General features: G+C 53.9%; 1 protein-coding gene across 3 annotated transcripts in view; it reads right to left on the bottom strand.

The window, feature by feature from the left end:
- Positions 1 to 24,352, bottom strand: part of LOC147103009 (uncharacterized) — a 205,586-nt gene that overhangs the window by 81,697 nt on the left and 99,537 nt on the right. For all 3 annotated transcript variants that reach the window (XM_085964036.1, XM_085964034.1, XM_085964035.1), the window contains exons 8-9: positions 22,226 to 22,316; positions 9,793 to 9,996 (exon numbers count right to left, since the gene is read on the bottom strand). In XM_085964036.1, the coding sequence (XP_085820162.1) occupies positions 9,793 to 9,996; positions 22,226 to 22,316 (295 nt within the window). The remainder of the gene's footprint in view (positions 1 to 9,792; positions 9,997 to 22,225; positions 22,317 to 24,352) is intronic.

The raw sequence follows: 24,352 nt of genomic DNA on the forward strand, positions 1-24,352 counted from the left end.
TCTCTCCCTCTCTGGGTCTATCGCAGTACTCTCCCTTAGCTCTCTCCCTCTCTGGGTCTATCGCAGTACTCTCCCTTAGCTCTCTCCCTCTCCGGGTCTATCGCAGTACTCTCCCTTAGCTCTCTCCCTCTCTGGGTCTATCGTAGTACTCTCCCTTAGCTCTCTCCCTCTCCTGGTCTATCGCAGTACTCTCCCTTAGCTCTCTCCCTCTCTGGGTCTATCGCAGTACTCTCCCTTAGCTCTCTCCCTCTCTGGTTCGATCGCAGTACTCTCCCTTAGCTCTCTCCCTCTCTGGGTCTATCGCAGTACTCCCCCTTCGCTCTCTCCCTCTCTGGGTCTATCGCAGTACTCTCCCTTAGCTCTCTCCCTCTCCGGGTCTATCGCAGTACTCTCCCTTAGCTCTCTCCCTCTCTGGGTCTATCGCCGTACTCCCCCTTAGCTCTCTCCCTCTCTGGGTCTATCGCAGTACTCTCCCTTAGCTCTCTCCCTCTCTGGGTCTATCGCAGTACTCTCCCTTAGCTCTCTCCCTCTCCTGGTCTATCGCAGTACTCTCCCTTAGCTCTCTCCCTCTCTGGGTCTATCGCAGTACTCCCCCTTAGCTCTCTCCCTCTCTGGGTCTATCGCAGTACTCTCCCTTAGCTCTCTCCCTCTCTGGGTCTATCGCAGTACTCTCCTTTAGCTCTCTCCCTCTCTGGGTCTATCGCAGTACTCTCCCTTAGCTCTCTCCCTCTCTGGGTCTATTGCAGTACTCCCCCTTAGCTCTCTCACTCTCCGGGTCTATCGCAGTACTCTCCCTTAGCTCTCTCCCTCTCCTGGTCTATCGCAGTACTCTCCCTTAGCTCTCTCCCTCTCCTGGTCTATCGCAGTACTCTCCCTTAGCTCTCTCCCTCTCCGGGTCTATCGCAGTACTCCCCCTTAGCTCTCTCCCTCTCTGGGTCTATCGCAGTACTCTCCCTTAGCTCTCTCCCTCTCCGGGTCTATCGCAGTACTCTCCCTTAGCTCTCTCCCTCTCCTGGTCTATCGCAGTACTCTCCCTTAGCTCTCTCCCTCTCCTGGTCTATCGCAGCACTCTCCCTTAGCTCTCTCCCTCTCTGGGTCTATTGCAGTACTCTCCCTTAGCTCTCTCCCTCTCCTGGTCTATCGCAGTACTCTCCCTTAGATCTCTCCCTCTCTGGGTCTATCGCAGTACTCTCCCTTAGCTCTCTCCCTCTCTGGGTCTATCGCAGTACTCTCCCTTAGCTCTCTCCCTCTCTGGGTCTATCGCAGTACTCCCCCTTAGCTCTCTCCCTCTCTGGGTCTATCGCAGTACTCTCCCTTAGCTCTCTCCCTCTCCTGGTCTATCGCAGTACTCTCCCTTAGCTCTCTCCCTCTCTGGGTCTATCGCAGTACTCTCACTTAGCTCTCTCCCTCTCCGGGTCTATCGCAGTACTCTCCCTTAGCTCTCTCCCTCTCCGGGTCTATCGCAGTACTCCCCTTTAGCTCTCTCCCTCTCTGGGTCTATCGCAGTACTCTCCCTTAGCTCTCTCCCTCTCCTGGTCTATCGCAGCACTCTCCCTTAGCTCTCTCCCTCTCCTGGTCTATCGCAGTACTCTCCCTTAGCTCTCTCCCTCTCCGGGTCTATCGCAGTACTCTCCCTTAGCTCTCTCCCTCTCCTGGTCTATCGCAGTACTCTCCCTTAGCTCTCTCCCTCTCCTGGTCTATCGCAGTACTCCCCCTTAGCTCTCTCCCTCTCTGGGTCTATCGCAGTACTCTCCCTTAGCTCTCTCCCTCTCCTGGTCTATCGCAGTACTCTCCCTTAGCTCTCTCCCTCTCCGGGTCTATCGCAGTACTCTTCCCTTAGCTCTCTCCCTCTCTGGGTCTATCGCAGTACTCTCCCTTAGCTCCCTCCCTCTCCTGGTCTATCGCAGTACTCTCCCTTAGCTCTCTCCCTCTCTGGGTCTATCGCAGTACTCTCCCTTAGCTCTCTCCCTCTCCTGGTCTATCGCAGTACTCCCCCTCAGCTCTCTCCCTCTCCTGGTCTATCGCAGTACTCTCCCTTAGCTCTCTCCCTCTCCTGGTCTGTCGCAGTACTCTCCCTTAGCTCTCTCCCTCTCCTGGTCTATCGCAGTACTCTCCCTTAGCTCTCTCCCTCTCTGGGTCTATCGCAGTACTCTCCCTTAGCTCTCTCCCTCTCCGGGTCTATCGCAGTACTCCCCCTTAGCTCTCTCGCTCTCCTGGTCTATCGCAGTACTCCCCCTTAGCTCTCTCCCTCTCCGGGTCTATCGCAGTACTCTCCCTTAGCTCTCTCCCTCTCCTGGTCTATTGCAGTACTCCCCCTTAGCTCTCTCCCTCTCCTGGTCTATCGCAGTACTCTCCCTTAGCTCTCTCCCTCTCCGGGTCTATCGCAGTACTCCCCCTTAGCTCTCTCCCTCTCCTGGTCTATCGCAGTACTCCCCCTTAGCTCTCTCCCTCTCTGGGTCTATCACAGTACTCTCCCTGAGCGCTCTCCCTCTCCTGGTCTATCGCAGTACTCTCCCTTAGCTCTCTCCCTCTCCGGGTCTATCGCAGTACTCTCCCTTAGCTCTCTCCCTCTCTGGGTCTATCGCAGTACTCTCCCTTAGCTCTCTCCCTCTCTGGGTCTATCGCAGTACTCTCCCTTAGCTCTCTCCCTCTCTGGGTCTATCGTAGTACTCTCCCTTAGCTCTCTCCCTCTCCTGGTCTATCGCAGTACTCTCCCTTAGCTCTCTCCCTCTCTGGGTCTATCGCAGTACTCTCCCTTAGCTCTCTCCCTCTCCTGGTCTATCGCAGTACTCTCCCTTAGCTCTCTCCCTCTCCTGGTCTATCGCAGTACTCTCCCTTAGCTCTCTCCCTCTCTGGGTCTATCGCAGTACTCCCCCTTAGCTCTCTCCCTCTCTGGGTCTATCGCAGTACTCTCCCTTAGCTCTCTCCCTCTCCGGGTCTATCGCAGTACTCTCCCTTAGCTCTCTCCCTCTCTGGGTCTATCGCCGTACTCCCCCTTACCTCTCTCCCTCTCTGGGTCTATCGCAGAACTCTCCCTTAGCTCTCTCCCTCTCTGGGTCTATCGCAGTACTCTCCCTTAGCTCTCTCTCTCTCCTGGTCTATCGCAGTACTCTCCCTTAGCTCTCTCCCTCTCGGGGTCTATCGCAGTACTCCCCCTTAGCTCTCTCCCTCTCTGGGTCTATCGCAGTACTCTCCCTTAGCTCTCTCCCTCTCTGGGTCTATCGCAGTACTCTCCCTTAGCTCTCTCCCTCTCTGGGTCTATCGCAGTACTCTCCCTTAGCTCTCTCCCTCTCTGGGTCTATCGCAGTACTCCCCCTTAGCTCTCTCACTCTCCGGGTCTATCGCAGTACTCTCCCTTAGCTCTCTCCCTCTCCTGGTCTATCGCAGTACTCTCCCTTAGCTCTCTCCCTCTCTGGGTCTATTGCAGTACTCTCCCTTAGCTCTCTCCCTCTCTGGGTCTATCGCAGTACTCCCCCTTAGCTCTCTCCCTCTCTGGGTCTATTGCAGTACTCCCCCTTAGCTCTCTCCCTCTCCTGGTCTATCGCAGTACTCTCCCTTAGCTCTCTCCCTCTCTGGGTCTATCGCAGTACTCTCCCTTAGCTCTCTCCCTCTCTGGGTCTATCGCAGTACTCTCCCTTAGCTCTCTCCCTCTCCTGGTCTATCGCAGTACTCTCCCTTAGCTCTCTCCCTCTCTGGGTCTATCGCAGTACTCTCCCTTAGCTCTCTCCCTCTCCGGGTCTATCGCAGTACTCTCCCTTAGCTCTCTCCCTCTCCTGGTCTATCGCAGAACTCTCCCTTAGCTCTCTCCCTCTCTGGGTCTATCGCAGTACTCCCCCTTAGCTCTCTCCCTCTCTGGGTCTATCGCAGTACTCTCCCTTAGCTCTCTCCCTCTCTGGGTCTATCGCAGTACTCTCCCTTAGCTCTCTCCCTCTCTGGGTCTATCGCAGTACTCCCCCTTAGCTCTCTCCCTCTCTGGGTCTATCGCAGTACTCTCCCTTAGCTCTCTCCCTCTCTGGGTCTATCGCAGTACTCTCCCTTAGCTCTCTCCCTCTCTGGGTCTATCGCAGTACTCTCCCTTAGCTCTCTCCCTCTCTGGGTCTATCGCAGTACTCCCCCTTAGCTCTCTCCCTCTCCGGGTCTATCGCAGTACTCTCCCTTAGCTCTCTCCCTCTCCTGGTCTATCGCAGTACTCTCCCTTAGCTCTCTCCCTCTCTGGGTCTATTGCAGTACTCTCCCTTAGCTCTCTCCCTCTCTGGGTCTATCGCAGTACTCCCCCTTAGCTCTCTCCCTCTCCTGGTCTATCGCAGTACTCTCCCTTAGCTCTCTCCCTCTCCTGGTCTATCGCAGTACTCCCCCTTAGCTCTCTCGCTCTCTGGGTCTATTGCAGTACTCCCCCTTAGCTCTCTCCCTCTCCTGGTCTATCGCAGTACTCTCCCTTAGCTCTCTCCCTCTCCGGGTCTATCGCAGTACTCTCCCTTAGCTCTCTCCCTCTCCTGGTCTATCGCAGTACTCTCCCTTAGCTCTCTCCCTCTCTGGGTCGATCGCAGTACTCTCCCTTAGCTCTCTCCCTCTCTGGGTCTATTGCAGTACTCTCCCTTAGCTCTCTCCCTCTCCTGGGCTATCGCAGTACTCTCCCTTAGCTCTCTCCCTCTCCGGGTCTATCGCAGTACTCCCCCTTAGCTCTCTCCCTCTCTGGGTCTATCGCAGTACTCTCCCTTAGCTCTCTCCCTCTCTGGGTCTATCGCAGTACTCTCCCTTAGCTCTCTCCCTCTCCGGGTCTATCGCAGTACTCCCCCTTCGCTCTCTCCCTCTCTGGGTCTATCGCAGTACTCTCCCTTAGCTCTCTCCCTCTCTGGGTCTATCGCAGTACTCTCCCTTAGCTCTCTCCCTCTCCGGGTCTATCGCAGTACTCTCCCTTAGCTCTCTCCCTCTCTGGGTCTATCGCAGTACTCTCCCTTAGCTCTCTCCCTCTCTGGGTCTATCGCAGTACTCTCCCTTAGCTCTCTCCCTCTCCTGGTCTATCGCAGTACTCTCCCTTAGCTCTCTCCCTCTCCTGGTCTATCGCAGTACTCCCCCTTAGCTCTCTCCCTCTCTGGGTCTATCGCAGTACTCCCCCTTAGCTCTCTCCCTCTCCTGGTCTATCGCAGTACTCCCCCTTAGCTCTCTCCCTCTCTAGGTCTATCGCAGTACTCCCCCTTAGCTCTCTCCCTCTCCTGGTCTATCGCAGTACTCTCCCTTAGCTCTCTCCCTCTCCTGGTCTATCGCAGTACTCTCCCTTAGCTCTCTCCCTCTCTGGGTCTATCGCAGTACTCTCCCTTAGCTCTCTCCCTCTCTGGGTCTATCGCAGTACTCTCCCTTAGCTCTCTCCCTCTCTGGGTCTATCGCAGTACTCTCCCTTAGCTGTCTCCCTCTCCTGGTCTATCGCAGTACTCTCCCTTAGCTCTCTCCCTCTCCTGGTCTATCGCAGTACTCCCCCTTAGCTCTCTCCCTCTCTGGGTCTATTGCAGTACTCTCCCTTAGCTCTCTCCCTCTCTGGGTCTATCGCAGTACTCCCCCTTAGCTCTCTCCCTCTCTGGGTCTATTGCAGTACTCCCCCTTAGCTCTCTCCCTCTCCTGGTCTATCGCAGTACTCTCCCTTAGCTCTCTCCCTCTCTGGGTCAATTGCAGTACTCTCCCTTAGCTATCTCCCTCTCTGGGTCTATCGCAGTACTCCCCCTTAGCTCTCTCCCTCTCTGGGTCTATCGCAGTACTCTCCCTTAGCTCTCTCCCTCTCCTGGTCTATCGCAGTACTCTCCCTTAGCTCTCTCCCTCTCCTGGTCTATCGCAGTACTCTCCCTTAGCTCTCTCCCTCTCCTGGTCTATCGCAGTACTCTCCCTTAGCTCTCTCCCTCTCCTGGTCTATCGCAGTACTCTCCCTTAGCTCTCTCCCTCTCCGGGTCTATCGCAGTACTCCCCCTTAGCTCTCTCCCTCTCCTGGTCTATCGCAGTACTCCCCCTTAGCTCTCTCCCTCTCCGGGTCTATCGCAGTACTCTCCCTTAGCTCTCTCCCTCTCCTGGTCTATTGCAGTACTCCCCCTTAGCTCTCTCCCTCTCCTGGTCTATCGCAGTACTCTCCCTTAGCTCTCTCCCTCTCCGGGTCTATCGCAGTAGTCTCCCTTAGCTCTCTCCCTCTCCTGGTCTATCGCAGTACTCTCCCTTAGCTCTCTCCCTCTCTGGGTCTATCGCAGTACTCTCCCTGAGCTCTCTCCCTCTCTGGGTCTATCGCAGTACTCTCCCTTAGCTCTCTCCCTCTCTGGTTCTATCGCAGTACTCTCCCTTAGGTCTCTCCCTCTCTGGGTCTATCGCAGTACTCCCCCTTAGCTCTCTCCCTCTCCTGGTCTATCGCAGTACTCTCCCTTAGCTCTCTCCCTCTCCGGGTCTATCGCAGTACTCTCCCTTAGCTCTCTCCCTCTCCTGGTCTATTGCAGTACTCCCCCTTAGCTCTCTCCCTCTCCTGGTCTATCGCAGTACTCTCCCTCAGCTCTATCCCTCTCCGGGTCTATCGCAGTACTCTCCCTTAGCTCTCTCCCTCTCCGGTTCTATCGCAGTACTCTCCCTTAGCTCTCTCCCTCTCCTGGTCTATCGCAGTACTCTCCCTCAGCTCTCTCCCTCTCTGGGTCTATCGCAGTACTCTCCCTTAGCTCTCTCCCTCTCCTGGTCTATCGCAGTCCTCTCCCTTAGCTCTCTCCCTCTCTGGTTCTATCGCAGTACTCTCCCTTAGCTCTCTCCCTCTCTGGGTCTATCGCAGTACTCCCCCTTAGCTCTCTCCCTCTCTGGGTCTATCGCAGTACTCTCCCTTAGCTCTCTCCCTCTCCGGGTCTATCGCAGTACTCTCCCTTAGCTCTCTCCCTCTCCTGGTCTATCGCAGTACTCTCCCTTAGCTCTCTCCCTCTCCGGGTCTATCGCAGTACTCCCCCTTAGCTCTCTCCCTCTCTGGGTCTATCGCAGTACTCTCCCTGAGCGCTCTCCCTCTCCTGGTCTATCGCAGTACTCTCCCTTAGCTCTCTCCCTCTCCGGTTCTATCGCAGTACTCTCCCTTAGCTCTCTCCCTCTTCTGGTCTATCGCAGTACTCTCCCTTAGCTCTCTCCCTCTCTGGGTCTATCGCAGTACTCTCCCTGAGCGCTCTCCCTCTCCTGGTCTATCGCAGTACTCTCCCTTAGCTCTCTCCCTCTCCGGTTCTATCGCAGTACTCTCCCTTAGCTCTCTCCCTCTTCTGGTCTATCGCAGTACTCTCCCTTAGCTCTCTCCCTCTCTGGGTCTATCGCAGTACTCCCCCTTAGCTCTCTCCCTCTCTGGGTCTATTGCAGTACTCCCCCTTAGCTCTCTCCCTCTCCTGGTCTATCGCAGTGCTCTCCCTTAGCTCTCTCCCTCTCTGGGTCTATCGCAGTACTCTCCCTTTGCTCTCTCCCTCTCCTGGTCTATCGCAGTACTCTCCCTTAGCTCTCTCCCTCTCCTGGTCTATCGCAGTACTCTCCCTTAGCTCTCTCCCTCTCTGGGTCTATCGCAGTACTCCCCTTTAGCTCTCTCCCTCTCTGGGTCTATCGCAGTACTCTCCCTTAGCTCTCTCCCTCTCTGGGTCTATCGCAGTACTCTCCCTTAGCTCTCTCCCTCTCTGGGTCTATCGCAGTACTCTCCCTTAGCTCTCTCCCTCTCTGGGTCTATCGCAGTACTCCCCTTTAGCTCTCTCCCTCTCCGGGTCTATCGCAGTACTCTCCCTTAGCTCTCTCCCTCTCCTGGTCTATCGCAGTACTCTCCCTTAGCTCTCTCCCTCTCTGGGTCTATTGCAGTACTCTCCCTTAGCTCTCTCCCTCTCTGGGTCTATCGCAGTACTCCCCCTTAGCTCTCTCCCTCTCTGGGTCTATTGCAGTACTCCCCCTTAGCTCTCTCCCTCTCCTGGTCTATCGCAGTACTCTCCCTTAGCTCTCTCCCTCTCTGGGTCTATTGCAGTACTCTCCCTTAGCTCTCTCCCTCTCTGGGTCTATCGCAGTACTCCCCCTTAGCTCTCTCCCTCTCCGGGTCTATTGCAGTACTCTCCCTTAGCTCTCTCCCTCTCTGGGTCTATCGCAGTACTCCCCCTTAGCTCTCTCCCTCTCTGGGTCTATTGCAGTACTCCCCCTTAGCTCTCTCCCTCTCCTGGTCTATCGCAGTACTCTCCCTTAGCTCTCTCCCTCTCTGGGTCTATTGCAGTACTTTCCCTTCGCTCTCTCCCTCTCTGGGTCTATCGCAGTACTCTCCCTTAGCTCTCTCCCTCTCCTGGTCTATCGCAGTACTCTCCCTTAGCTCTCTCCCTCTCTGGGTCTATCGCAGTACTCACCCTTAGCTCTCTCCCTCTCCGGGTCTATCGCAGTACTCCCCCTTAGCTCTCTCCCTCTCTGGGTCTATCGCAGTACTCTCCCTTAGCTCTCTCCCTCTCTGGGTCTATCGCAGTACTCTCCCTTAGCTCTCTCCCTCTCCGGGTCTATCGCAGTACTCTCCCTTAGCTCTCTCCCTCTCTGGGTCTATCGCAGTACTCTCCCTTAGCTCTCTCCCTCTCTGGGTCTATCGCAGTACTCTCCCTTAGCTCTCTCCCTCTCCTGGTCTATCGCAGTACTCTCCCTTAGCTCTCTCCCTCTCCTGGTCTATCGCAGTACTCCCCCTTAGCTCTCTCCCTCTCTGGGTCTATCGCAGTACTCTCCCTTAGCTCTCTCCCTCTCTGGGTCTATCGCAGTACTCCCCCTTAGCTCTCTCCCTCTCCTGGTCTATCGCAGTACTCCCCCTTAGCTCTCTCCCTCTCTGGGTCTATCGCAGTACACCCCCTTAGCTCTCTCCCTCTCCTAGTCTATCGCAGTACTCCCCCTTAGCTCTCTCCCTCTCTAGGTCGATCGCAGTACTCCCCCTTAGCTCTCTCCCTCTCCTGGTCTATCGCAGTACTCTCCCTTAGCTCTCTCACTCTCCTGGTCTATCGCAGTACTCTCCCTTAGCTCTCTCCCTCTCTGGGTCTATCGCAGTACTCTCCCTTAGCTCTCTCCCTCTCTGGGTCTATCGCAGTACTCTCCCTTAGCTCTCTCCCTCTCTGGGTCTATCGCAGTACTCTCCCTTAGCTCTCTCCCTCTCCTGGTCTATCGCAGTACTCTCCCTTAGCTCTCTCCCTCTCCTGGTCTATCGCAGTACTCCCCCTTAGCTCTCTCCCTCTCTGGGTCTATTGCAGTACTCTCCCTTAGCTCTCTCCCTCTCTGGGTCTATCGCAGTACTCCCCCTTAGCTCTCTCCCTCTCTGGGTCTATTGCAGTACTCCCCCTTAGCTCTCTCCCTCTCCTGGTCTATCGCAGTGCTCTCCCTTAGCTCTCTCCCTCTCTGGGTCTATTGCAGTACTCTCCCTTAGCTCTCTCCCTCTCCTGGTCTATCGCAGTACTCTCCCTTAGCTCTCTCCCTCTCCTGGTCTATCGCAGTACTCTCCCTGAGCTCTCTCCCTCTCCTGGTCTATCGCAGTACTCTCCCTTTGCTCTCTCCCTCTCCTGGTCTATCGCAGTACTCTCCCTTAGCTCTCTCCCTCTCCTGGTCTATCGCAGTACTCTCCCTTAGCTCTCTCCCTCTCCTGGTCTATCGCAGTACTCTCTGTTAGCTCTCTCCCTCTCCTGGTCTATCGCAGTACTCTCCCTTAGCTCTCTCCCTCCCATGTCTATCGCAGTACTCTCCCTTAGCCTGTGTCTCTCCTGGTCTATCGCAGTACTCTAGTTTAACCTGTGTCTCCCCAAGTCTACTGCAGTACTCTACCTTATGACTGTCCCCTGTTGGGTCAATCAGGGCGTTAACTGTGTCCTGCAGTTTCTGAAATCGCTGACACAGATTGCTGGCATCTTGACTGACATCTAAACTGCAGACAGGACAGGTGGCCTCAGTCTCCAGGCCGAGGCTCATTCCGAGCAGAGCGCAGGAAGAGCTCATGATTTTCTCCAGGACTGGCCCTAACTTGTCTAACTGTGGAAGAAAAACAGAGTCAGGTTACACCCACAACCCGCAACTGAAACATGGGATCGGTACCTGTGGCGGGGAATGGAGGGATTCTGGGCTTGGAGTCTGGGGCTGCAAGTCTGGGCCTGGGCTTCGAGTCTGGATCTGGGCTGCGAGTCTGGGTCTGGGCTGCGAGTCTGGGACTGGGCTGCGAGTCTGGGTCTGGAGACTCCGGGATTCCTCCAATAATCAGTAATGTGGAGCCGCTACTTGTCTGAACCATTGGGCAGTGCTGGCACCTGATGGCAGGTGGGAAAGGCAGTACCAGAGGGTGTGGGACAGACAGCTTCCCCTCTCTCTAACCCAGGGTCACTGGACAGCGATCCGGAGCAGCAACCCTGGCTGATTTCCTCTCTCTCTAACCCAGGGCTCACTAGACAGTGATCCGGAGCAGGAACCCTGGCTGATTTCCCCTCTCTCTAACCCAGGGCTCACTGGACAGTGATCAGGAGCAGGAACCCTGGCTGATTTCCCCTCTCTCTAACCCAGGGGTCACTGGACAGTGATCAGGAGCAGGAACCGTGGCTGATTTCCCCTCTCTCTAACCCAGGGGTCACTGGACAGCGATCAGGAGCAGGAACCCGGGCTGATTTCCCCTCTCTCTAACCCAGGGTCACTGAACAGCGATCAGGAGCAGGAACCTGGGCTGATTTCCCCTCTTTCGAACCCAGGGTCACTGGACAGCGATCAGGAGCAGGAACCCTGGCTGATTTCCCCTCTCTCTAACCCAGGGGTCACTGGGCAGTGATCAGGAGCAGGAACCCTGGCTGGTTTCTCCTCTCTCTAACCCAGGGTCACTGGACAGTGATCAGGAGCAGGAACCCTGGCTGATTTCCTCTCTCTCTAACCCAGGGTCACTGGAAAGTGATCAGGCGCAGGAACCCTGGCTGCTTTCCCTTCTCTCTAACCCAGGGGTCACTGGGCAGCGATCAGGAGCAGGAACCGTGGCTGCTTTCCCCTCTCTCTAACCCAGGGGTCACTGGGCAGCGATCAGGAGCAGGAACCCTGGCTGATTTCCCCTCTCTCTAACCCAGGGGTCACTGGACAGTGATCAGGAGCAGGAACCCTGGCTGATTTCCCCTCTCTCTAACCCAGGGTCACTGGACAGTGATCACGAGCAGGAACCCTAGCTGATTTCCCCTCTCTCTAACCCAGGGTCACTGGACAGTGATCAGGAGCAGGAACCCTGGCTGATTTCCCCTCTCTCTAACCCAGGGTCACTGGACAGTGATCAGGAGCAGGAACCCTGGCTGATTTCCCCTTTCTCTAACCCAGGGTCACTGGACAGTGATCAGGAGCAGGAACCCTGGCTGCTTTCCCCTCTCTCTAACCCAGGGGTCACTGGGCAGTGATCAGGAGCAGGAAACTTGGCTGATTTCCCCTCTCTCTAACCCAGGGGTCACTGGACAGTGATCAGGAGCAGGAACCCTGGCTGATTTCCCCTCTCTCTAACCCAGGGGTCACTGGGCAGTGATCAGGAGCAGGAACCCTGGCTGATTTCCTCTCTCTCTCTAACCCAGGGGTCACTGGACAGTGATCAGGAGCAGGAACCCTGGCTGACTTTCCCTCTCTCTAACCCAGGGGTCACTGGGCAGTGATCAGGAGCAGGAACCCTGGCTGATTTCCCCTCTCTCTAACCCAGAGGTCACTGGACAGTGATCAGGAGCAGGAACCCTGGCTGATTTCCCCCTCTCTCTAACCCAGGGGTCACTGGACAGTGATCAGGTGCAGGAGCCCTGGCTGATTTCCCCTCTCTCTAACCCAGGGGTCACTGGACAGTGATCAGGAGCAGGAACCCTGGCTGATTTCCCCACTCTCTAACCCAGGGTCACTGGACAGTGATCAGGCGCAGGAACCCTGGCTGATTTCCCCTCTCTCTAACCCAGGGGTCACTGGACAGTGATCAGGAGCAGGAACGCTGGCTGATTTCCCCCTCTCTCTAACCCAGGGGTCACTGGACAGTGATCAGGAGCAGGAACCCTGGCTGATTTCCTCTCTCTCTCTAACCCAGGGGTCACTGGACAGTGATCAGGAGCAGGAACCCTGGCTGATTTCCCCTCTCTCTAACCCAGGGGTCACTGGACAGTGATCAGGAGCAGGAACCCTGGCTGATTTCCCCTCTCTCTAACCCAGGGGTCACTGGACAGTGATCAGGAGCAGGAACCCTGGCTGACTTCTCCTCTCTCTAACCCAGGGGTCACTGAACAGTGATCAGGAGCAGGAACCCTGGCTGATTTCCCCTCTCTCTAACGCAGGGGTCACTGGACAGTGATCAGGAGCAGGAATCTTGGCTGATTTCCCCTCTCTCTAACCCAGGGGTCACTGGGCAGTGATCAGGAGCAGGAACCCTGGCTGATTTCCCCTCTCTCTAACCCAGGGGTCACTGGACAGTGATCAGGAGCAGGAACCCTGGCTGATTTCCCCTCTCTCTAACCCAGGGGTCACTGGGCAGTGATCAGGAGCAGGAACCCTGGCTGATTTTGCCTCTCTGTAACCCAGGGGTCACTGGATAGTGATCAGGAGCAGGAACCCTGGCTGATTTCCCTTCTCTCTAACCCAGGGGTCACTGGGCAGTGATCAGGAGCAGGAACCCTGGCTGATTTCCCCTCTCTCTCTAACCCAGGGGGCACTGGACAGTGATCAGGAGCAGGAAGCCTGGCTGATTTCCCCTCTCTCTCTGACCCAGGGGTCACTGGACAGTGATCAGGAGCAGGAACCCTGGCTGATTTCTCTTCTCTCTAACCCAGGGGTCACTGGGCAGTGATCAGGAGCAGGAACCCTGGCTGATTTCCCCAATCTCTAACCCAGGGGTCACTGGACAGTGATCAGGAGCAGGAACCCTGGCTGATTTTCCCTCTCTCTAACCCAGGGGTCACTGGGCAGTGATCAGGAGCAGGAACCCTGGCTGATTTCCCCTCTCTCTAACCCAGGGTCACTGGACAGTGATCAGGCGCAGGAACCCTGGCTGATTTCCCCTCTCTCTAACCCAGGGGTCACTGGACAGTGATCAGGAGCAGGAACGCTGGCTGATTTCCCCCTCTCTCTAACCCAGGGGTCACTGGACAGTGATCAGGAGCAGGAACCCTGGCTGATTTCCCCTCTCTCTAACCCAGGGGTCACTGGGCAGTGATCAGGAGCAGGAACCCTGGCTGCTTTCCCTTCTCTCTAACCCAGTGGTCACTGGGCAGCGATCAGGAGCAGGAACCATGGCTGCTTTCCCCTCTCTCTAACCCAGGGGTCACTGGGCAGCGATCAGGAGCAGGAACCCTGGCTGATTTCCCCTCTCTCTAACCCAGGGGTCACTGGACAGTGATCAGGAGCAGGAACCCTGGCTGATTTCCCCTCTCTCTAACCCAGGTCACTGAACAGTGATCAGGAGCAGGAACCCGGGCTGGTTTCCCCTCTCTCTAACCCAGGGTCACTGGACAGTGATCAGGAGCAGGAACCCTGGCTGATTTCCCCTCTCTCCAACCCAGGGTCACTGGACAGTGATCAGGAGCAGGAACCCTGGCTGATTTCCCCTTTCTCTAACCCAGGGTCACTGGACAGTGATCAGGAGCAGGAACCCTGGCTGCTTTCCCCTCTCTCTAACCCAGGGGTCACTGGGCAGTGATCAGGAGCAGGAACCTTGGCTGATTTCCCCTCTCTCTAACCCAGGGGTCACTGGACAGTGGTCAGGAGCAGGAACCCTGGCTGATTTCCCCTCTCTCTAACCCAGGGGTCACTGGACAGTGATCAGGGGCAGGAACCCTGGCTGATTTCCCCTCTCTCTTACCCAGGGGTCACTGGGCAGTGATCAGGAGCAGGAACCCTGGCTGATTTCCTCTCTCTCTCTAACCCAGTGGTCACTGGACAGTGATCAGGAGCAGGAGCCCTGGCTGATTTCCCCTCTCTCTAACCCAGGGGTCACTGGACAGTGATCAGGATCAGGAACCCTGGCTGATTTCCTCTCTCTCTCTAACCCAGGGGTCACTGGACAGTGATCAGGAGCAGGAACCCTGGCTGATTTCCTCTCTCTCTCTAACCCAGTGGTCACTGGACAGTGATCAGGAGCAGGAGCCCTGGCTGATTTCCCCTCTCTCTAACCCAGGGGTCACTGGACAGTGATCAGGATCAGGAACCCTGGCTGATTTCCTCTCTCTCTCTAACCCAGGGGTCACTGGACAGTGATCAGGAGCAGGAACCCTGGCTGATTTCCTCTCTCTCTCTAACCCAGGGGTCACTGGACAGTGATCAGGAGCAGGAACCCTGGCTGATTTCCCCTCTCTCCAACCCAGGGGTCACTGGACAGTGATCAGGAGCAGGAACCCTGGCTGATTTCCCCTCTCTCTAACCCAGGGGTCACTGGACAGTGATCAGGAGCAGGAACCCTGGCTGATTTCTCCTCTCTCTAACCCAGGGGTCACTGAACAGTGATCAGGAGCAGGAACCCTGGCTGATTTCCCCTCTCTCTAACGCAGGGGTCACTGGACAGTGATCAGGAGCAGGAACCTTGGCTGATTTCCCCTCTCTCTAACCCAGGGGTCACTGGGCAGTGATCAGGAGCAGGAACCCTGGCTGATTTCCCCTCTCTCTAACCCAGGGGTCACTGGGCAGTGATCAGGAGCAGGAACCTTGGCTGATTTCCCCTCTCTCTAATGCAGGGGTCACTGGACAGTGATCAGGAGCAGGAACCCTGGCTGATTTCCTCTCTCTCTCTAATCCAGGGGTCACTGGGCAGTGATCAGGAGCAGGGCACCTGGCTGATTTCCTCTCTCTCTAACCCAGGGGTCACTGGACAGTGATCAGGAGCAGGAGCCCTGGCTGATTTCCCCTCTCTCTAACCCAGGGGTCACTGGACAGTGATCAGGAGCAGGAACCCTGGCTGATTTCCCCTCTCTCTAACCCAGGGGTCACTGGACAGTGATCAGGAGCAGGAACCCTGGCTGATTTCCCCTCTCTCTAACCCAGGGGTCACTGGGCAGTGATCAGGAGCAGGAACCCTGGCTGATTTCCCCTCTCTCTAATGCAGGGGTCACTGGACAGTGATCAGCAGCAGGAACCCTGGCTGATTTCCCCTCTCTCTCACCCAGTGGTCACTGGACAGTGATCAGGAGCAGGAACCCTGGCTGATTTCTCCTCTCTCTAACCCAGGGGTCACTGGGCAGTGATCAGGAGCAGGAACCCTGGCTGATTTCCCGACTCTCTAACCCAGGGGTCACTGGGCAGTGATCAGGAGCAGGAACCCTGGCTGATTTCCCCTCTCTCTAACCCAGGGGTCACTGGACAGTGATCAGGAGCAGGAACCCTGGCTGATTTCCCCTCTCTCTCTGGCCCAGGGGTCACTGGGCAGTGATCAGGAGCAGGAACCCTGGCTGATTTCCCCTCTCTCTAACCCAGGGGTCACTGGACAGTGATCAGGAGCAGGAAGCCTGGCTGATTTCCCCTCTCTATCTAACCCAGGGGTCACTGGACAGTGATCAGGAGCAGGAACCCTGGCTGATTTCCCTTCTCTCTAACCCAGGGGTCACTGGGCAGTGATCAGGAGCAGGAACCCTGGCTGATTTCCCCTCTCTCTAACCCAGGGGTCACTGGATAGTGATCAGGAGCAGGAGCCCTGGCTGATTTCCCCTCTCTCTCTCACCCAGGGGGCACTGGACAGTGATCAGGAGCAGGAAGCCTGGCTGATTTCCCCTCTCTCTCTAACCCAGGGGTCACTGGACAGTGATCAGGAGCAGGAACCCTGGCTGATTTCCCCTCTCTCTAACCCAGGGGTCACTGGGCAGTGATCAGGAGCAGGAACGATGGCTGATTTCCCCAATCCCTAACCCAGGGGTCACTTGACAGTGATCAGGAGCAGGAACCCTGGCTGATTTTCCCTCTCTCTAACCCAGGGGTCACTGGGCAGTGATCAGGAGCAGGAACCCTGGCTGATTTCCCCTCTCTCTAACCCAGGGGTCACTGGACAGTGATCAGAAGCAGGAACTTTGGCTGATTTCCCCTCTCTCTAACCCAGCGGTCACTGGACAGTGATCAGGAGCAGGAACCCTGGCTGATTTCCCCTCTCTCTAACCCAGGGGTCACTGGGCAGTGATCAGGAGCAGGAACGATGGCTGATTTCCCCAATCCCTAACCCAGGGGTCACTGGACAGTGATCAGGAGCAGGAACCCTGGCTGATTTTCCCTCTCTCTAACCCAGGGGTCACTGGGCAGTGATCAGGAGCAGGAACCCCGGCTGATTTCCCCTCTCTCTAACCCAGGGATCACTGGACAGTGATCAGAAGCAGGAACTTTGGCTGATTTCCCCTCTCTCTAACCCAGCGGTCACTGGACAGTGATCAGGAGCAGGAACCCTGGCTGATTTCCCCTCTCTCTAACCCAGGGGTCACTGGGCAGTGATCAGGAGCAGGAACCCGGGCTGATTTCCCCTCTCTCTAACCCAGGGGTCACTGGACAGTGATCAGGAGCAGGAACCCTGGCTGGTTTCCTCTCTCTCTAACCCAGGGGTCACTGGACAGTGATCAGGAGAGGAACCCTGGCTGGTTTCCTCTCTCTCGAATCCAGGGGTCACTGGACAGTGATCAGGAGAGGAACCCTGGCTGGTTTCCTCTCTCTCTAACCCAGGGGTCACTGGACAGTGATCAGGAGAGGAACCCTGGCTGATTTCCTCTCTCTCTAACCCAGGGGTCACTGGGCAGTGATCAGGAGAGGAACCCTGGCTGATTTCCTCTCTCTCTAACCCAGGGTCACTGGACAGTGATCAGGAGAGGAACCCTGGCTGATTTCCCCTCTCTCTAACCCAGGGGTCACTGGGCAGTGATCAGGAGCAGGAACCCTGGCTGATTCCCCCTCTCTCTAACCCAGGGTCACTGGACAGTGATCAGGAGCAGGAACCCTGGCTGATTTCCCCTCTCTCTAACCCAGGGGTCACTGGGCAGTGATCAGGAGCAGGAACCCTGGCTGATTTCCTCTCTCTCTAACCCAGGGGTCACTGGGCAGTGATCAGGAGCAGGAACCCTGGCTGATTTCCCCTCTCTCTAACCCAGGGGTCACTGGGCAGTGATCAGGAGCAGGAACCCTGGCTGATTTCCTCTCTCTCTAACCCAGGGGTCACTGGGCAGTGATCAGGAGCAGGAACCCTGGCTGATTTCCCCTCTCTCTCTCACCCAGGGGGCACTGGGCAGTGATCAGGAGCAGGAAGCCTGGCTGATTTCCTCTCTCTCTAACCCAGGGGTCACTGGGCAGTGATCAGGAGCAGGAACCCTGGCTGATTTCCCCTCTCTCTCTCACCCAGGGGTCACTGGGCAGTGATCAGGAGAGGAACCCTGGCTGATTTCCTCTCTCTCTAACCCAGGGGTCACTGGGCAGTGATCAGGAGAGGAACCCGGGCTGATTTCCTCTCTCTCTAACCCAGGGGTCACTGGGCAGTGATCAGGAGCAGGAACCCTGGCTGATTTCCTCTCTCTCTAACCCAGGGGTCACTGGGCAGTGATCAGGAGCAGGAACCCTGGCTGATTTCCTCTCTCTCTAACCCAGGGGTCACTGGGCAGTGATCAGGAGCAGGACCCCTGGCTGGTTTCCTCTCTCTCTAACCCAGGGGTCACTGGGCAGTGATCAGGAGCAGGAACCCTGGCTGGTTTCCTCTCTCTCTAACCCAGGGGTCACTGGGCAGTGATCAGGAGCAGGAACCCTGGCTGATTTCCTCTCTCTCTAACCCAGGGGTCACTGGACAGTGATCAGGAGCAGGAACCCTGGCTGATTTCCCCTCTCTCTAACCCAGGGGTCACTGGGCAGTGATCAGGAGCAGGAACCCTGGCTGATTTCCTCTCTCTCTAAGGAAGACAAATGACTCAGCAACGAGACGAGATGGAAGCTGGAAGTTTCCTGCTCTGTTGGTGTGTTACTGACTGGAGAAACTCACTGAGCATTGGTGCACTCTTCTGCTGTTGCACACTGCGTGATCTGTGAGCTGGGGACTGCGGGGACCTACGCACAGGTCAGTGTGGGAGCCTGTGTCCCACAGGCATGGCTGGGGGGTCGGTAACCCTCTCACCAGGGGTCACTGGAACGCCGACAGTGAGGTGTCAGTGGAATTAAATCTTGGGGTCTGTGCAATGAACCTCTGTGTGTGGAAAATAGGAGTTTAAAAATTGATATGCAGTGATATATACAGAGATAAACAGACAATATAACATTACCATGGAGACAATCATACTGGCAGCTTGTTGAACATCCCAATGCCCCACATCCTGAACTCAATCTCACTGCCTCCCCTATCCTGCTATTCAACAGCATGTCTGCTCCGTGTCTCACTCTGCCCCCCGTACCCCTCTATATCCCCCCCCCCCCCGTGTACATAGGAACAGGAGGAGGCCATTCAGCCCCTCGAGCCTGTTCCACCATTCAATGAGATTATAGCTGATCTGTGACCTAACTCCATATTCCTGCCTTTGGCCCATATCCCTTAATACCTTTGGTTAACAAAAATCTATCAATCTCAGATTTAAAATTAACAATTGATCTCGCATCAATTGCCTTTTGCGGAAGAGAGTTCTAAACTTCTACCACCCTTTGTGTGTAGAAGTGTTTCCTAATTTCACTCCTGAAAGGTCTGGCTCTAATTTTTAGACTCTGCCCCCAGTCCTCGAATCCCCAACCAGTGGAAGCAGTTTCTCTCTATCTACCCTATCTGTTCCCATTAATATCCTGAAAACTTTGAGCAGATCACCCCTTAACCTTCTAAATTCCAGGGAATACAACCCTAATTTGTGTAATCTCTCCTCGTAACTTAACCCCTGAAGTCCGGGTATCATTCTGGTAAACCTGCGCTGCACTCCCTCCAAGGCCAATATATCCTTCCTCAGGTGTGGTGCCCAGAACTGCTCACAGTGCTCCAGGTGTGGTCTAACCAGGGCTTTGTACAGCTGCAGCATAACTTCGATCCCCTTGTATTCTAGTCCTCGAGATATAAAGGCTAGCATTCCATTAGCATTTTTGATCATTTTCTGTACCTGTTCATGACATTTTAATGATCTATGTACCTGGACCCCCAAGTCTCTTTGGACCTCCACTGTTTTTAGCCTTTCACCATTTAGAAAGTACCCTGTTCTATCCTTTTTAGGTCCAAACTGGATGACCTCACATTTGCCTACATTGAAATCCATTTACCACAGTTTTGCCCATTCACTTAATCTATTAATATCCCTTTGTAAGTTTATGCTTCCATCTACAATGCCTACAATGCCACCTATCTTTGAGTCATCGGCAAATTTGGATATATGACTTTCTATGTCATCATCTAAGTCGTTAATAAATATTGTGAATAGTTGAGGTCCCACCACAGATCCCTGCGGGACACTAGTCACATCCTGCCAATTTGAGTACCTGCCCATTATCTCTACTGTCTCCTGCTGCTCAGCCAATTCCCTAACAGGTCAATAATTTGCCCTCAATTCCATGAGCTTCTACCTTAGTTAACAGTTTCTTATTTGGAACTTATCAAATTCCTTCTGGAAGTCCATATAAATAACATCCATAGACATTCCCCTGTCCACTACTTTAGTCACCTCCTCAAAAAATTCAATCGGGCGCGTCAGGAATGACTACCTTTCACAAATCCAACCCCTCTATATCCCACTCCCGCCCCCTCACCATACCCCTCTATATCACACTCTCCCTGTGTATCCCTCTATATCACACTCTCCCTGTGTATCCCTCTATATCCCACTCTCCCTGTGTATCCCCTCGATATCCCACTCTCCCTGTGTATCCCTCTATATCCCACTCTCCCTGTGTATCCCTCTATATCCCACTCTCCCTGTGTATCCCCTCTATATCCCACTCTCCCTGTGTATCCCTCTATATCCCACTCTCCCTGTGTATCCCTCTATATCCCACTCTCCCTGTGTATCCCTCTATATCCCACTCTCCCTGTGTATCCCTCTATATCCCACTCTCCCTGTGTATCCCCTCGATATCCCACTCTCCCTGTGTATCCCCTCTATATCCCACTCTCCCTGTGTATCCCCTCTATATCCCACTCTCCCCGTGTATCCCTCTATATCCCACTCTCCCCGTGTATCCCTCTATATCCCACTCTCCCAGTGTATCCCCTCGATATCCCACTCTCCGTGTATCCCTCTATATCCCACTCTCCCTGTGTATCCCTCTATATCCCACTCTCCCTGTGTATCCCTCTATATCCCACTCTCCCTGTGTATCCCTCTATATCCCACTCTCCCTGTGTATCCCTCTATATCCCACTCTCCCTGTGTATCCCTCTATATCCCACTCTCCCTGTGTATCCCTCTATATCCCACTCTCCCTGTGTATCCCTCTATATCCCACTCTCCCTGTGTATCCCCTCTATATCCCACTCTCCCTGTGTATCCCTTTATATCCCACTCTCCCTGTGTATCCCTCTATATCCCACTCTCCCTGTGTATCCCTCTATATCCCACTCTCCCTGTGTATCCCTCTATATCCCACTCTCCCTGTGTATCCCTCTATATCCCACTCTCCCTGTGTATCCCTCTATATCCCACTCTCCCTGTGTATCCCTCTATATCCCACTCTCCCTGTGTATCCCTCTATATCCCACTCTCCCTGTGTATCCCTCTATATCCCACTCTCCCTGTGTATCCCCTCTATATCCCACTCTCCCTGTGTATCCCTTTATATCCCACTCTCCCTGTGTATCCCTTTATATCCCACTCTCCCTGTGTATCCCTTTATATCCCACTCTCCCTGTGTATCCCCTCTATATCCCACTCTCCCTGTGTATCCCCTCTATATCCCACTCTCCCTGTGTATCCCTCTATATCCCACCCTCCCTGTGTATCCCTCTATATCCCACTCTCCGTGTATCCCCTCTATATCCCACTCTCCCTGTGTATCCCTTTATATCCCACTCTCCCTGTGTATCCCTCTATATCCCACTCTCCCTGTGTATCCCCTCTATATCCCACTCTCCCTGTGTATCCCTCTATATCCCACTCTCCCTGTGTATCCCTCTATATCCCACTCTCCCTGTGTATCCCTCTATATCCCACTCTCCCTGTGTATCCCTCTATATCCCACTCTCCCTGTGTATCCCCTCTATATCCCACTCTCCCTGTGTATCCCTCTATATCCCACTCTCCGTGTATCCCTCTATATCCCACTCTCCCTGTGTATCCCTCTATATCCCACTCTCCCTGTGTATCCCTCTATATCCCACTCTCCCTGTGTATCCCTCTATATCCCACTCTCCCTGTGTATCCCTCTATATCCCACTCTCCCTGTGTATCCCTCTATATCCCACTCTCCCTGTGTATCCCTCTATATCCCACTCTCCCTGTGTATCCCCTCTATATCCCACTCTCCCTGTGTATCCCTTTATATCCCACTCTCCCTGTGTATCCCTTTATATCCCACTCTCCGTGTATCCCTTTATATCCCACTCTCCCTGTGTATCCCCTCTATATCCCACTCTCCCTGTGTATCCCTCTATATCCCACTCTCCCTGTGTATCCCTCTATATCCCACCCTCCCTGTGTATCCCTCTATATCCCACTCTCCGTGTATCCCCTCTATATCCCACTCTCCCTGTGTATCCCTTTATATCCCACTCTCCGTGTATCCCTCTATATCCCACTCTCCGTGTATCCCTCTATATCCCACTCTCCCTGTGTATCCCTCTATATCCCACTCTCCCTGTGTATCCCTCTATATCCCACTCTCCCTGTGTATCCCTCTATATCCCACTCTCCCTGTGTATCCCTCTATATCCCACTCTCCCTGTGTATCCCTCTATATCCCACTCTCCCTGTGTATCCCTTTATATCCCACTCTCCCTGTGTATCCCTCTATATCCCACTCTCCCTGTGTATCCCTCTATATCACACTCTCCCTGTGTATCTCTCTATATCCCACTCTCCCTGTGTATCCCTCTATATCCCACTCTCCCTGTGTATCCCTTTATATCCCACTCTCCCTGTGTATCCCTTTATATCCCACCCTCCCTGTGTATCCCCTTTATATCCCACTCTCCCTGTGTATCCCTCTATATCCCACTCTCCCTGTGTATCCCTTTATATCCCACTCTCCCTGTGTATCCCTTTATATCCCACTCTCCCTGTGTATCCCTCTATATCCCACTCTCCCTGTGTATCCCCTCTATATCCCACTCTCCCCCCGGTTGTGTTAAATTTCCCAGGAGTTTGTTTTGATCGCTGACCTGTTGCTGCATCCGACTTCCGGCCTCGCTGCTTGTTGGCTGGAATTTGCGTAATTCTTTCAATTCTTCGTCAATATTCTTCACCATGTCTCTGATCAAAAAAATGGAGAGTAAATGATTAAACAATACTTCCACCAAAAGCTTTTTCAAATAAACAGATTATAATCAGATAAAGAGGGATAAATGTAAAACAACAAACAACCACAATAACTTGCATTTATATCCCAGAGATTTAAAGTAATTGTTAGAAGGATTAGAGGGGATTTGAGGAGAAATGTTTTCACCCAGAGGGTGGTGGGGGTCTGAAACTCACTGCCTGAAAGGGTGGGAGAGGCAGAAACCCTCATCACATTTAAACAGTACTTGGATATGTACTTGAAATGCCGTAACCTGCAGGGCTACGGATCAAGAGCTGGGAAGAGGGATTAGGCTGGAGAGCACTTTCTCGGCCGGCGCAGACACGATGGGCCGAATGGCGTCCTGTTGTGCTGTAAATTTCTATGATTCTATGATATAGTGCCTTTAATGTAGACAAACGTCCCAAGGCGTTTCACTGAGCGTAATTAGAAAAATTGGACAGAGAGCCAAAGGCAATTCACGAAGGTATGCGAATGCCTGATTAGTTGTCAGGGTGGATGTTTCACCGGAAGAAGCCACTCGTGGTCCGTCAACGCTCTCTGATCAATAGTCCACGTACCCTGATTGGCCAGACTCTACATTGGCACCAACTGTACCAGCACACCTCCTGGCAATGCCTGCGGGGAACAGTATTCAGAGAGTCTGGGCCAGCAGAGAACCAGATGCTTCACTCTTCCATCTGCTGCAACATTTTAAACCACAGACTCGATCCTAAACTTTGGCTTTCCTTCTCCTTCATTCTCGCCTACCCCACTCTTACTTCCTGCCCTTTCAGCCTTTTGAGGCTCTGCAAAGGCTTTCAGAATTTTGGATACCTTATTGTGGTTCTCCCCTTTAATTGACACCACAGGTTCACCACTCTCTGGGTGAAGAAATTCTTCCTCATCTCTGTCCTAAATGGCTTACCCCTTATCTTTAGACTGTGACCCCTGGTTCTGGACTCCCCGACCATCGGGAACATCCTTCCAGCATCTAGTCTGTCTAGTCCTGTTAGAATTTTATAAGTTTCAATGCGATCCCCTCTCATTCTTCTAAACTCTAGCGAATATAAGTCTAATTGACCCAATCGCTCTTCATACGTCATTCCTGCCATCCCAGGTATCAGTCTGGTGAATCTCCGCTGCACTCCCTCCATGGCAAGAACATCCTTCCTCAGATACGGCGACCAAAACTGCACACAATACTCAAGGTGTGGTCTCACCAAGGCCCTGTGCAAGTGCAGCAAGACATCCTTGTTCCTGTACTCAAACCCTCTCGCTATGAAGGCCAACATACCATTTGCCTTCTTAACCGCCTGCTGCACCTGCATGCTTACCCTCAGCGACTGGTGCACAAGGACATCCAGGTCTCGTTGCACTTCCCCTTCTCCCAATCTATTGCCGTTCAGATAATAATCTGCCTTCCTGTTTTTGCCACCAAAGTGGATAACCTCACATTTATCCACATTATACTGCATCTGCCATGCATCTGCCCAATCACCCAACCTGTCCAAATCGTACTGGAGTTTCTCTGCATCCTCCTCACAGCACACACGCCCACCCAGCTTTGTGTCATCTGCAAATTTGGAGATATTACATCTAGTTCCCTTGTCCAGATCATTAATATATATTGTGAATAACTGGGGTCCTAGCACCAATCCCTGCGGTACCCCACTAGTCACTGCCTTCCACTCGGAAAAAGACCCGTTTATTCCAACTCTTTGCTTCCTGTCTGCTAACCAGTTTTCTATCTAAGTCAGTACCTTACCCCCAATCCCATGTCATTTAACTTTGCACGCTAGTCTCTTCTGCGCGACCTTATCGAAAGCCTTCTGAAAGTCCAAATACACCACATCCACTGGTCTATTCTACCAGTTACATCCTCAAAAATTTCCAGTAGATTAGACAAGCATGATTTACCTTTTGTAAATCCATGTTGACTTTGTCCGATCCTGTCACTGTTTTCCAAGTGCTCTGCTATTAAATCTTTTATAACGGACTCTAGCATTTT

This window comes from Somniosus microcephalus, chromosome 21, assembly GCF_052327205.1.
Source record: "Somniosus microcephalus isolate GS21.2 chromosome 21, FLI_Smic_1.0, whole genome shotgun sequence".
NCBI classification, from domain to species: domain Eukaryota; kingdom Metazoa; phylum Chordata; class Chondrichthyes; order Squaliformes; family Somniosidae; genus Somniosus; species Somniosus microcephalus.